The following is a 15396-nucleotide window of genomic DNA, read 5'->3' as shown; positions in this document are numbered from 1 at the left end:
TTAGATTAGGAATTTTTTCTCTATATTAAGGTTATCTAAACCCAGAGGACACAGGTTTAAGGTAGGATGTAGAAGGTTTGGAAGAGATCCAAGGAAGAATTTCTTTATTCTGACAGTGTTTGTAATCTGGAAGACACTGCTGGATGAGTGGTGAAGGCAGACACTCTCAAATCTCTCAGCTCATTTTATGGCCTCTGACAGAGGAGTCAAGCTAAATGAACAAGGAATCAGAGTAAAAGAGGTAATGAGTTCTAAAGCAGTACTTTTAGGAAAATGTCAATTGTGCTTGAAGGTATTAACTATCAATCTGCTTTTTTGTTGTGCCTATTTCTTATCTTATGATTTATGTAAGCTATAAGTATTGTTAAAATTTCTTAAGATTTGCGTTAAACATGGTAAAACATCAATGGTACTCTTGACCTCTGAAATGAACTGCAAAGTAGCTTGAAAAATAACAACTGAATAAGGACGTTAAGAAAATACTCTTCCATATGCTTAACCCACTGTTCTATATTTACATTCATAACTGGTGGCTAAGCACAGTTCAAATGCAATTTATAAATTTGCAGATGACATCACTGTTGTTAAAATTTCAGATGGCAACAGGGAGAGGTATAGGAATGAGATAGTTCAGCAGAGTGGTGTTGCAATAACAACTTTGCAGTCAACATCATAAAGACCAAGGAATTGTTGGTGGACTTCAGGAAGGGGAAGTCAGGAGAACACACACTCATCCTCATTGAGGGGTCAGTGGTGGAAAGGGTGAGCAGCGCAAGTTCCTGAGTGTCAGCATCTCTGAGGATCCAATGAATTGATGTAGCCACAAAGAAGGCATGCCAGTGGCTCTACCTAACTGGGAATTTGAGGAATTTGGTATGTCACTGAAGACTTGTAAATTCTTATAGAGAGGCTGACTGACTGGTTGCATCACAGCTTGGTGTGGAGGCTCCAGTGCAGAGGATCACAAGGCTGCAGGGACCTGTATACTCAGCCAGCACCTTCACAGGCACATCCCACATCTTCAAGAGGCAGTGCCTCCAGAAAGCAGCACCATCATTAAGAGTCCTCACCATTTGGGACATGCTCTCTTCCCTTTACTACTGTCAGGGAGAAGGCACAGAAGGAGCTGTCAGAGGGAGGTGCAGAAGATCGACACTCAGTCATTCAGGAGCAACTCCTTCCTTTCTGCCATCAGATTTTTTAATGGTTCATCAACCAACCCATGAACACTACCTCACTATTCCTTCTTTTTGTTCCATTTATTTACTTTGTAATTTATAGTAATTTTATGTGCTGTACTGCTGCTGTAAAATTTAATGTAATGTAAAATGGTAATAACCAACCTGACTTTGATTCATTTGATTTACTCAGTGGCTTCCAATGCCTGATTAATTTGATATTTCAATGATTCTTTACTAAGTTAACAATCTAAATACAGTCGGCCCTCCTTATCCGCAGGGGATTGGTTCCAGGACCCCCTGTGGATACCAAAAAATGCGGATGCTCAAGTCAATTATTTTAAATAGCATAGTATTTGCATGTAACCTACGCACATTCTCCCGTATACTTTATATCATCTCTAGATTACTTATAATATCTAATACAATGTAAATGCTATGCTAAATAGTTGTTATACTGTATTGTTTAGGGAATAATAACAAGAAAAAATGCTCCAACAACGAGTGCTGGAGAGAGAACTTCCGGGTTTTCCTGATCCACAGTTGGTTGAATCCACACATGCAGAACCCGTGGATAAGGAGGGCCGACTATATTTGATTTAGTCCTCGATCTCTCAAATGCACTATGGTGAGAGGCACCATCTTGTGGTGAATGTTGTTAACCACATTTGCTGCTCTACCAGCAACGTTACAGCAGCTATTCTTCTGTCTTGTTGGGATGTATAAAGTTGATCCAGCTTTTGTAATCCAGGTCATTCCACTTGTACTGAGAGAATACTTGTGTCTCTAAAGGAATAATCTGTGGAACGCATGGAGGTTGTGGTGGGCGTACATTTCTAGTGCTTTTCTCCATTATTATTTTGCCTCGTAATCTTGACGATCTGTTCAAAGGTTCATTTTCTGTCAAAGTATGCATGTACAATACGACTCTGATATTCGTCGTCTTCAGATAGCCATGAAGTACAGACAGACCATGGGAGTTGTTGGAAAAAAAAGACATCAACTCCCCCTGGCATGAAAAAGAAACAAAACTCTCAGCCCTAAGCCCCCCACCCCGTCCCTTGCATAAAATATTAACAGATTGCCCACATGGAAAGTGACAACCGGAAAATCAAAAACCCCTGGCCCCCAACCCCCTCCCTTGCAAAAAAAATGATGATAACATCAAATCCCCACCCCCCCGCGAAAGCTGTTGTCAAATCTTTTCCTCAGACTGAATTCTCTGTCCCAGTTCTTCCATTAAAATTTTCCATCACAAAACAGCATAGCTGAAGGACCAACTAATGTTGTTCTTTGAGTTTATCAAAATATTTTACCTTGCCTTTGAAAATCCATCATTATGTTGGTCGTGGACACAGATCTCTGTTTTATGTTCTTTCTGCACACTGTGTCTATTGTTATTTTACAGGTGCCACTCACTTCAAGAATATTGAGAACTATCTCTGCATTTATAATGAAACCAAATCTATTGATTGTCCTTTCTTTAGGGTTTACTTCCAAGGAGATGAGTACATAATCTTCATGCACCTCCTTTTTCTGGTTCAGTCTTGTGTTAGACAAGCTCAGTACTTGTGTAGTAAGCCAATTATACTCCAACACTCATGGGTCTTTAGTAATGCTGAACCAGCAGATATTTGGATTATTGGATGTTGCTTCGATTAGTACCTAATCAGACTTTTATTTCACTTTTTTCATGTTTCATAGTAATCTGACGAGTTAAAGGAAGCACAAAATGTACAAGGCTCTGAACCCTAGCTCTGTCTAGAAACTTTCTGACTCCAAATCTTTGAAAACCCAGACTGGGTCCATAATCCAACCTAGTCTGCGCTCTAGACCCCTGAATCAGGCACACACCCCACTTGGGCTCCAGATCACTGGTTCTCATTCAAGAATAATGAGTGAACCAGATGTTGAACTATCAGGATCTTCAGTCAGATACAGGAATATTGGAGCTTTTCTGTATTGTATTCTCTTCATCACGATAGTCTACCATTTTAACTCATCATCCTTGACAGTCGTTTTTTAAAGTTATTGTACTGTTTGTTGCAAATTAAAATCTATCAATGACTTGGTGGAACACATGGGGTTTACAGAATTCCATTAACAATGTGCTTCATTATCCCTGATGATGGCAGAGTTTGTCATCGAAACATCAGTTATTATCGATAGCTGTACCCAGCTTGAAGCCCAAGAAGCGTTTATTTGGAATGCACTTCATTGTTTAATCAAAGTTACCAACAAGGTTATGTTCCATTTACTACAGTGCAGACAAGATATTAGCTGTGAGGAATAGAAAAATATCAATGAGATTCTCCTTTACTAATTACAGCACTTTGCTTTTGGTTCTTCGCGATTTACTCTCCAACGCCCATACTCTATTTTTATGTCATTAATGCCGAGTAATTATTGAGTACAGCTGTCATTCTCCATTTATAGCATTGCAACTCAATATCTCCTCTGGGTTGTCAACAAATAAAACAATACTCTATTTATTTGTAGATTTCTTAGCTGCCTTTCTATTTTAGATATTTGTCTTTTTCTCTCATTTTCCTTTTACTTTTCTTTATCATATCCTCTTTTACTTTTTTCCCCAATTATTTTATAATATTTCTTAAACTTCAGTTTACTAACAATTTATTTAGTGACAGCAATGGAATTTTGTGGTGCTGTCCATTTTAAGTGCAGAGAGCTATTAGGTCCTGTGATGCAATGTGGAAAAGTAGTGGTGAATGTGATTCAATTCTTAAAAAGTAAGTTGGATAAAGAAAGACAAAAGAACATTTGTAAAAGGGGAGGGGAATCCCCTTGCTACCTTACAATCTCTCTACTTCCTAGGAAGTGTGTAAAGATTCAGCATGATATCTAAAATTTTGACGAACTTCTGTAGATGTGTGGTGGAGAGTATATTGACTGGTTGCATCTTGGCCTGGTATGGAAACAACAATGGCCTTGAATGGAAAAACCTCCAAAAAGTGATAGCACAGCTCAGTTCATCACGGGTAAAACCCTCCTCCCCATTGAGCATATCTTAATGGAGTGCTGTCACAGGAACACAGCATTCATTGTAGGACCCCCATCACTCAGGTCATGCTTTCTTCTCACTGCAGCCATCGGAAAAAGATACAGGAGCCTGAAGACCTACAGCACCAGGTTCAGAAACAGTTATTTCCCCTCAATCATCAGGCTCTTGAACCTGAAGTGGGGATAACTTCGCTCAAGTTCACTTGCCCCATCATAGAACTATTTCGCACAACCTTTGGACTCACTTTCAAGGACTCTTCATCTCATGTTCTCAGTATTATTTATCTATCTATCTATCTATCTATCTATTTATTTATTTATTTATTTCCTTTTGTGTTTTCACAGTTTGTTGTTTTTTGCACATTGGTTCTTTGTCCATCTTGTTGGGTCTGGTCCTTCATTGATTATATTATGTTTCTTGGATTTACTGTGTATGCCCACAAGAAAATGAATCTCACAGTTGTATATGGTGACATATATATACACCTTGATTATAAATTTACTTTGAAACAAAGCTGTAGAGATGAGATAACCAGTCCTTTCTGTTGTAAAGTTCCATTATTTTATTTCTTGATATAATTTTGAATGCTATAATTCATCCATTTTATTAATTTGTCTGCTTCATCTGATGTGAAGCTTCACATTGAAAACTGTCTTTTACAGGAAATCTGTAATTAAACTATATATAGAAATCCTACACTTGTTAAATATTCAATATATAAATTGCATTCTATGTTAATGTTTCTCCTTTTGTAGCTGGCCCACATACATTATATTTTGGTGTAAAGTTCTATGCAGAAGATCCTTGTAAACTTAAAGAAGAAATAACAAGGTTACAGAATGTAAATATTAACTTTGCTATCCAAGTCATGTGTTATTAAACATTGCTACTTTTTGATCAGTCCTAGTACGCCAACTTGATCAAGTTTATATTATTTTCCTTTTGCAAATATCTTCAAATAAATGGAGTGAATAATAATAATGGTTAAATATATGTTTTCTTGGGCATCTCCAAACCTTAAACATTTATTATCAGGAAAGACAAGAGCAGGAAGTGCATGGGAATAGTAACATCTGAAGATACTCTTTCAACTAGGACACCATCTTAAAGATCTACCCAGACTGTGCAAAGGGAGAAATGATAATTTATCACTTTGCACCATTAAAATAAGCTAATTATTTTAATCATAATGACTGTTCATGAATTTGCCATTTAAACTAAAGTCTGTCTTACATTTATGACGAGGGTAGATGAGGAAGGAAGATTGAGTAAAAATATTTTTGTAAACATTTATTTGTGCTAAACAAAATTGACCAAACAATTAAGACAATTCAGTATTGTTGTAAAAAGATTGTATGAAATATTGGGATCATTAGTCCCTATTTTTGGGGTGCTACAGGTGCCCTTAAAACTCCATAATGTTATTGAATGCCTCTGTCCACACTTTGAAAATAAGGGTGAGAACCTTAGTCTGTGAAGAATGTATGTCTGGCATATGAATGTAAGGCAGCCAGATCAAGATATCTGTTGGTGTGCAATGGTGATTTGACAATAGCAGTGCTATTTGAGAACTCTGCACTGTCTAACTTTTTGTCTTAAATTTGCATGCTGAAGGTACATAGCTATGGGAAAAATCTGCCCATTAGCACGATTTACAGTGATTGTCAAATTCAAGTTTTCTGGTTGACTCTTCAGACTATTGCTCCAATTGTGTATTTACTTCAGGTTATTAAATCTAATGGGGAAATTGTGGTAGGCACAGAGTCTTTTTGCCTCTTTGATCTCCTCTTTCTTGCAATAATATCTTCTATCACATAAAGTTAATCTAAATCACCTTTTGCCTATTCATTGTTAAGTTCCATAAAGTAGTTAACTTTCTCATTGGCATTACATGGGCATGGATTTAGTCTCTTTTTGTGCACTTAGTGGTATGATTCTTTTAAACATCTTATCTGCTTCCAGAATATTATTGAATATTTCATTATTTATACTGAAAGTAGTATATTTTGCTCTCCATCATTTTACTGTTGATATATCAGTGTGTTTACTGTATACACTTTCTTTGTCTATACTCTTTAGGCTAGATTCAGTATGACCCTAATTTAGTTTATTCATCATCTTTCTGGTGTCAACTAGGTTTTCCATTTTCAATTCCTAACTCAGCTTATCAATTTGAGCTGACTAAACTTGATCTTAGCTGATCATCCAGCCAATAAATAGTGTGATTAATTACAGGTTGAACTCAGAAATCATTCAGATAAGCATGTACACCTGTTTCCTGCATACAACAAATAAGCACAAGTTACTTCATTTTTGCAGTCACTTCACTTTTTTGAGTTGAGAGGACTGATCCAATTAAATGGAATTTCTGCTTCTTCACTTGACTACTCCAGGGTGGAGGTTGTGAGAATTGTCCTTTTATCACTGGATTGGCACCAGTGTAATTTGATTTTTTTGGGGGTCTGAGGTGGACTGTGTATTTAATATTTCTTTCCTATTTTTTTTATTCAGTGGTTCGGCAGTTCTTGATTGGAGCCAGTGCAGGGTGTGACATAATAAAATGAACTAATCCCATCTGGGACGAGGTGACATCAGACTGCAAAAGATGCCTGCTAGTGAAATACTGCCATAGAAATTTTACAGCATAACTAGAAACCGTTCACCCCATCAAATCCACGTCAACTCTTTCAGAAGCTTTCAGTTCTATCCCATTCCCTTTTCCTACCCAATGGTACTTGAGTTATTCTGCCTCAAGAGCCTTACATGCCATGAGTTCCAGATCATGATCACACTATGTAAACAAAAAAATCTCCTTGCACACGTCTGGATCGTTTGCCCATCAACTTGAATCTGTGTTCTCAGATGTTGAAACATCTAATGGGAACAGCCTGTTTATAATCAGCCTATGTAAACCCATCATGATTATTTTCAATTCATACCTGAATCTTCTGAGCCTCCAATTTATCCAATTAATAAAGCCTGCAGCCAAACTCACTGAATAGGAACCGTTTTCATAAATATCATTATTACCCTGTATTGGACAACATGTCTGCCTGATATGCGGCAACTGGAGCTAGACGTTCAAAGCTCAAATTTCAAAGTAAGTATATTATCAAAGTACGTATATGTCACTATATATTTCCTTGAGATTAATATTTTTGCAGGCGTTTACAGTAGAATAAAGAAATACGATGGAATCATTGAAAAAGTACACACAAAGACTGACAAACAACCAATGTGCAAAAGAAGACAAGCTGCAAGTACAAAAAGAGACAAGTAATTAAATAAATAATACTGAGAGCATGAGTTGTAGAGTCATTGAAAGTGAATAGGGTTTAATATTCCATAGTGTAGTCCAATCAGTTTTATGCATATTCAGCATAATCTCACTGATTTTTGTACTCTTTTGTCTCTGTGATAAACCAAGCTGTCAACAAGTTCTGCTAAAAAAATGATGCACATAATTTGCTCAGATTATGTTACTGTCCTCATTTTAGAACTCTGGAATTTAGACAATATCTCTCCATTTATTCTTTCTGTGAAATATATGGCTTTACATTTCATCTATTATGTTTGCCTATTCAAATAGCTTATCTTTTGCATTTTTTATTATTCTCCTTACTGTTTAGTAAGTTCGGTGTCACCTGTAGGTTTTGAAATTCCATCCCTTGTACCCATGTCTAAGGCATTCATAAAGAATTTTCCTTGCATTATTCCCTTGTGAGTAGCACTGTTTGCCATGTTCCAGTCTGAAAGGCACTCACAGGGAACTTGTGCTTTCTGTTTTTGAGGTTTGTTTAATTCACATTGTCACTGGCCTTTCCATTCCATGAGCTTCAGTTTACTTTTCGTATTGGATTATGTTAAAAATCTTCTGCAAATTCATGTAAATTGTAAGTGCTGGGACTCCAATCAAAAAGTGCTTCACAAAGATCACCATGGATACATTCATGAAATCAGAAAAATGTATAAGAAATGCATGTTTCTGTGAATTTCATTTGTAAAATTTTGACGCCGCTTTGGTTAGATTATAACCTGATCTTTTTATAACAGAAGATACATTGAATGGATGCAGTGTTATATTTATCTAAATGCTGATATCTTTTCTTATTTTTGATACCAGTTTTTTCTACAGGTCAAACAGGATGTCCTTCAAGATAGATTGCCTTGCCCTTTAAACATTGCTGCACAATTGGGTGCATATGCTCTCCAGTGTAAGTTAATTTGTTCTTTCCAACAGCTTGATAATTGTATGATATATGATGCGTTAAGTAAGTGTACTGTTGTAGTAACAGTTTAAAAATACTTTTTCGTAGAAAATTTGGTAGATGAATTGAATAGAAATAGTTAGAAACATTTCACTTCAGTGTTTTTGATGCACTCCTGATTTTCAGTCTCAACATTTTTCTGTACTGAGAGCACCTTCTGTGCCTTTTGTCCCCACTCTTTCAAAAAATATACCTACCTCCACCCTAGCTATTTCTAATAGTCTTTCCTCCTCACCTCCCTGGGATAGATAATTCACCATAATGAAGATTCCTCAAACTAGTTAGAATAACAAATATGCACTTAAACAATTTAGATTAAAATCAAATGAATTGGCTCATTTTTGTACGAGTCTTCTACACTCTGCAAATATGCAAACTTCAGTTTCTTTTTGATCTTTTCTATCCTTGTGTAACTGTGTAGTAGACTGAGGTTTACGTGTCTCCGTACTGTTGTTGTACATTGAGATGCTTCCTTGCTGAAAAGTGATGTGAATAAGTGTATGTTGTGATTGAACTTGAGAACCAAAGAAGTAGAAGCAAGAGTTTCAAGCATGGTACCCAGTTTATTATAATCATGGCTGAACTTAAGCCTCATACATTATGCTGGCTAGTCCTTTGTTACCCTAAGTGTCTAAAAATATATTGTTCTCTTCTTTGAATGTATCCAGTGACTGAATTTCCATAGGCCTTTGTATATTCCAAAGACTTGCAACCCTCTGAGTAAAGATGTTATTTCTTTACTCAGACTGAGAAATGGCTTATTGTTCTAGATTCTCCAGCTAGAGGAAACCACATCTTGGCAGCTATCCTATCACCTCCATTAAGATCATATATATCCCAATGAGATCACCTCTCATTTTTTTTAAACTTCAGTGAGTTTAGGCCAATTTTACTCAATCTCTCTTCATAGGACAAAACCCCTCATACCAGGAATCTCATGAATCGACACTACACTGACTCCAAGGCAAGTATGTCGTTCCTTGGGTATGGAGACCAATGCCATGCACAGTATTGCAGTGAATGTTATCAAAGTCTAGTAGAATCCAACATATAATTTGCCTTCCTGATCGCTTACTGAATGTGCATATTTAATTTTTGTGTTTCTTGACCCTGTATGTCACTATTTGCTTGTTTTCTTTTTGAGAATGTTTTTCTATTTCCCACCCAGCTCTTTGTATCATTGGCAATCCTGGATGTGTTGCTCTGCCTTGTTAGTCAAGTCATTGCAATAAATTATTAACTTTGTTTTTTACTTGCACCCATGCTAGTGCTGCAGGTATTGAGAAAGACTGCCATTCTCTCCCTAATTTACTCAGTGACTGTAAGAACTTCTAGCAATTTTATATTTGTACTGCAACTGACTGCACAAGTTCACATCTTAAGAGTTGATGCTGCCTAATATATTTTGAGCTGGCACTTTAAATATATCCGAAAGGTAACTTTTCCACTGTTGATTCAAATGAAATTGGGGAAATTCTTACTAGAAAAAGCAAACCCAAGTGCATACATTGGAGTACAAGATATGATATTTTTCACTGAATTTGGAAAAACATTTTTTCTTTTCCATTTTATAAATGTATTTTGAAGATGCATTTATAAAATTTGTGTATATTCCATAAGGAAGGGATAATAAGTGGCGTAGTATTTCTGAGTGCAGGCCTGTTGGTATTCCAAATCCAATTCTATCAATTTCAGATTACAAATTTGACAGAAGTAAGAATGAACATTATCACTATAAGATGGAAGGAAATGTACAAGCATGATATTTTCACCAAAGAGTGACAGTGAGCATGATACATAAAGCAACACTTTCATTCAGCACAGACAAATTATGTTCACCTGCATTTTTGATAAATAAGATTAGTATTTTAGCATGAGATAGTAAATATTTTTACCTTAAAATTGGAAAGCATAGGAGAAGATTCATGGTTCAGAATTTATGTACCTGTGCTTATATTAAAAATAATGGAGTCAGGCCTGTTGATTAAATAAATCATAAATATGAGGGTCAATTATGATATATTTTCTTTCTTCAGTTGAACTAGGAGACTATGATCCTTTTAAGCATACAGCCAACTACGTATCTGAATATCGCTTTGTTCCTGATCAGAAGGAGGATCTTGAAGAAGCAGTAAAACAATTTCATAAAGCTTTAATGTAAGGATTTTCATTTTTTAATCAATAAGCAGTTAAAGCTAAATAAGTTTGTAATTTAAATTTGATATCCATGAAAAGAGCAAGAATAAAAATGTAATAGTTTGCAGTATTTTCTCAAATTCTCAAATGGGATTGTTGTGTTAATGATGATGGGAAGAATTTAATTAATTAAAACTCCAAGCTCAGACAGCTCAACTGGATTCCTTGCACAAAGGTGGACACACGGTTTTTGAGTGAACAAACAATATGCTCTCCCGGGCACTTTACAATGATATGAACCTGATTTCATATTTTATGTTAATTTCATTAGGTATTTGGCAAATACAATGTAGTATGCAGATAACATGTTCGAATGCCTTGTGTCTGAATTCTTAGTTCATTCAAAGGTATATTATCTCATGTAATATATTTCCACATATCAGTAACTGAAGAAAAATTTAGACTGGTTAAATATTTACACCATGTAAACGATGTGGCGGAGAAACATCAACCTGAAACATCACCAATTCCTTCCTCCTACAGATGCTGCTTGACCTACTGAATTTCTCCAGCAGATTGCTCGTTGCTCTAGATTCCAGCATCTGCTTTCTCTCTTGCCTTCATTTATACTGAGAATACCTGTGCCCTCAACCTTAATAAAAGCTTTAAAATGTTATAGGCTTGTCAATACCTCAGAAATTATAGCTTAATTAATATTTTTGCAGTGTGTATTAAAGAGAAAAATCGCAAACAATTTGTGCAGAAGGGGATTCCACAAGCAGCAATGAGATGCTGAACACATTAAAATTTCTTTATATTTGATTAAGGAATAAATTTTGGCCAAGCATACTCCTTTGCCCTTGAGACTTTTTACATTAACCCGAATGGACAGTTTAATATTTTACAGAAAGATAACATTTTTTGCAGCTGCTCTACAATTAAAGGAACCAGAACCAGAAATAGTGCTATGAATGTATATATAAAAAATAATGCACAGATGGAACCAGGGTTGTGACTCAAATTAATCAATTCAGTTGTGCAAAAATTCAGTGGCACATGTTACTGAAAAGGTCAAGGCCATTTTTAATTGTACAAGAAAATTACTTTCTTCATTAAAAGCACATCAAGAATTATTTACTATGCAAGTCTGAACTGCAAAATTGGCTTATTCAAAGTGATTCCACAAACCTGTTAATAATTTTTCATTAAAAACTGGCTGATTACTGAAATGTGCTTTATGATCTGTTCATTATCAATATCAATACTGATTTAAACTGCTATCTGTGCTGATGATGTCAATTTTGTGCTGAGTTGAAACACACGAAACCCAGCATCCAAAAGGCTGACAGAGCCCAGAATCTGGTCATTGTAAGTTGGGGAATGAATGGCAGCTACAGCAATTAAGCTTTGTAATGGTTGAAATAATTACCTTCACCTGGCCAAGTGCAACTTAAATTATCATTATCTGGTATTAGTTTCTTGACAAATATTCTTATCCAGATTCTGTCTAGTTAAAAGAGCAGTGTACAATTTCAGTCAATTAACTTGTTACAAACGAAAGAGATGGTGGCGTGGTAGCATAGTAGCCAGCACAATGCTTTACAGTACAGGCAACCCAGGGTCAAATCCCACTGCTGCCTGCAAGGAATTTGTACGTTCTCCCTGTGACCATGTGGGTTTCCTCTCACAGTCCAAAGACATATCAATTAGTATGTTATTTGGTCATTGTGAATTGTCCTGCGATTCTGCTAGGATTAAATTGGGGGATTGCTGGGTGGCGTGCCTCAAAGGGCTGTGAGGGCCTATTCCATGCTGTACCCCAATAAATAAAATTTTTAAACTTTTAAATTCCAAACTAAGCTTCCAGTTCCCTTCAAAAAAATCTTTAGTTCACTCTTCAGATGAATTAGTTCCATCCGGTGATGCTGTTCATTACAGTTTGAATGTTATGTCAGACAACTAGAAAAGAAAGGCTGAACAAAATATATCTTTGAACTTTCCATGGTTATCATTCATTTTCATGATATGGTCAAATATTTCTATAATATTGCAAGCTCAAAGCATATTAATATTGCCAGCAAAATTAACTGTGACCCACCTGTGACTTAATATAGTGTATTTCTGTGAACTACACCCTATCCTTGTTATATGTGTCTTCAGACTATATGGATTCACAGTTATGCGAGGAACCTATTTCTACCAACGTCTTGTTATAGGCGTCAAAATCTCACAGTTATGCGAGGAGCACTGCTTTCCTGCCAATACAAGTCACGTGCGCACACCTCACTGTCTCACTCCCACATTGGTTTTGGCAAGGTGTGGATGCTCGCTCTTAAACTTTTGTTGGTTTTACCTACGGTGCAGTGATTTTGTGCTTGAAATATTTAACTATGCCTACTAAGTGTCGGATGTCATGTCCTGGGCCGTCAGCCGAGTGGCAGAGAACCGCTTTAACACTTGAAAAAGATTTGGAAATTATAAACAGCGCGGCATCAGCTGAAGGTCACAGCTCTGGGATGCTACTGCCGGGAACAGAATCTTGCCTTTAAAGTTCTTTTGTTGCTTGATAATGCGCCAACCCATCCTATACATTTGGACAGCATTCATCCTAACATAACAGTGCGTTTCCTGCTGCTTAACACAACTTCGCTGATTCAACCACTTGACCAAGGTGTGATCCACATTCAAGGCGTACGTATTTTTTTTAAGGCAGACTATCTCTCAGATGCTGCAAGCAACAGGCGATTTTGAAAACCCAGGGAGTTTACCAACGGTGAGGGAATGGTGGAAGTCGGAACACTTGGCACAAATGCCGATGGATGTGGACCCAAGTTTAGAATGGAGTCAGCATTTCAGTCGTGCCCTGCTCTCATCCCTTCTTTCCTACAAGCAAATTTATGCTGATAAACAAAATGCTGCCAGGCAAACAACCCTCACCAGTTAATTCAAATCGGTGTCATCTCCTGCTGCCGGCAGTTCTAAGAGTTCTGTGAGTCTTCCTTCACCCCTTGCTGTGCTTGATATGATCCTGACAACCACAACCATCCACCTTATCCATGTAAAGCTGCCCAACACCACAACAACCACTCATCTCCCGGAGCGAAGACACCTGCCACTGTTGGTGAGTACTGTACACACTAGGATGTTAACTTTCTATGATTGAATATTACCTTAAATTGATGAAATATAATACAAATGTTGTCTTGTAGTACTGCTTTTCTGTCGTATTGGTATGAAAATGTGAATAAATTACAGATAAAGCATATTTAGGAAGCCCTCTGGAACGCATCCCTATTTTCACCATTTAAATAATTATTCACAATATGCGTCAACTTTGAGGAACATATCCCCCGCATATAATGAGGATAGGGTGTACACTTTTTTTAAATTTATTTTTTTATTGAAGTTCATCATCAAACAAACATTTCGATAAGATATATTTCAGACATTGTACATATATATCATATAATCATATATATCACAAATCTCCACAAAGTATTTATCTGAGGTATACATTTATAGAAAAGAGTGGAAAGAAAAAACAAGCAAAAGGAAAGAACTATGTACAAGTAGGGAGTGATTTTTTTTTACAACATATTCATTGATTTGTGAGAATAAAATCAGGCCTATGAGGCATTATGTAGTTAAACCATTTTCCCCAGTATGAATCAAATTGTTCCAGCTTATGGTTAACAGATGCTGTTATCTTCTCCATTTTGTAAATGTCCATTGTAATTTCCATCCATGTATTTAAAATTGGGCTCTCCTATGATAACCATTTCCTAGTAAGAGTCTTTTTACCAGCCACCAACAGTATATTCATTAAATATTTATCTCTTTTCAACCATTCTTGAGGTATATATCCAAAATATATGGTCTTACTCTCTAAGGGTATTTCACATTTAATGATGTCTTTTAGGGCATTGTGTGTCCCCCTCCAATAGTTTTTGATAACAGGGCAGTCCCAAAAAATATGATGATGATTTGCATTTTGATATCCACAATTTCTCCAGCAAACAGGGAGGTTACTATCATAATGGGATTTCTGAGAGGGTGTAATAAAATATCTTATCAAGTTTTTCCATCCAAACTCTCTCCATTTCTGTGAACTGATACACTTCCATTGATACCCCCATATTGTTGTCCATTCTTCCTAAGATATAATTATCCCTCCTTCCTTCTCCCATTTTGTTTTAATGTATGAAGTCGAATGTGTTTTAAGATTTGACAACCCCTTATACATGCTTGAAATGATTCAACTACCATTATCTGAATTATATGCTTTTCTAAAGAGCTCTATCAAGCATGTATTTGCCTTGGTTACATTTTAAGCGTCTTATTAACATATTATCGTATCTGTGTATACCGATAAAAAATCTTGTTTTTCTAATAAGTGTTTCTCTTTAAGCATTTCAAAACTGAACAGTGTTCCTTCTTTCATTATGTTGCAAAGAACTGTTATTCCTTTAGTTGTCCAATCCTTAAGTCTAGCATCCAGTTTATTTGGTGTAAAATCCGAGTCATATGCACACCATTTAAGAATTGCAATATCTCCCTCTAGATTATATTCTTTTATAGTAGTTTTCCATATTTTAAGAGTCAATTTTACCCATGGGTTGTCAATAGTATTTATGTACCTTTGCAGGTTGTTATCAGCCAAAATTGCTTGTATGGGGATGGGAAGTACCCGCTCTTCAATGTTTTTCCATTGAGCGTCATATGATGGGTTGCACCAACATATCACAGCTCTCAACTGTGCTGCAAAATAATAATCTCTAAGAGAAGGTAGACC

At 36.3% G+C, this 15396-nt stretch overlaps 1 protein-coding gene across 1 annotated transcript in view; it reads left to right on the top strand.

Annotated features, from left to right (window-relative positions):
* The window catches only part of LOC140739850 (adenomatous polyposis coli protein-like), a 219621-nt gene that overhangs the window by 52986 nt on the left and 151239 nt on the right, over positions 1–15396 (top strand). Inside the window, 3 exon segments of the mRNA XM_073068452.1 lie at positions 8324–8414; positions 10505–10625; positions 13314–13725. Of these exon segments, the coding sequence (XP_072924553.1) occupies positions 13627–13725 (99 nt within the window). The 5' untranslated portion in view covers positions 8324–8414; positions 10505–10625; positions 13314–13626.

This window comes from Hemitrygon akajei, chromosome 2, assembly GCF_048418815.1.
Source record: "Hemitrygon akajei chromosome 2, sHemAka1.3, whole genome shotgun sequence".
Classification (NCBI taxonomy): Eukaryota; Metazoa; Chordata; class Chondrichthyes; order Myliobatiformes; family Dasyatidae; genus Hemitrygon; species Hemitrygon akajei.
This window is presented reverse-complemented; position numbering and strand designations above follow the sequence as displayed.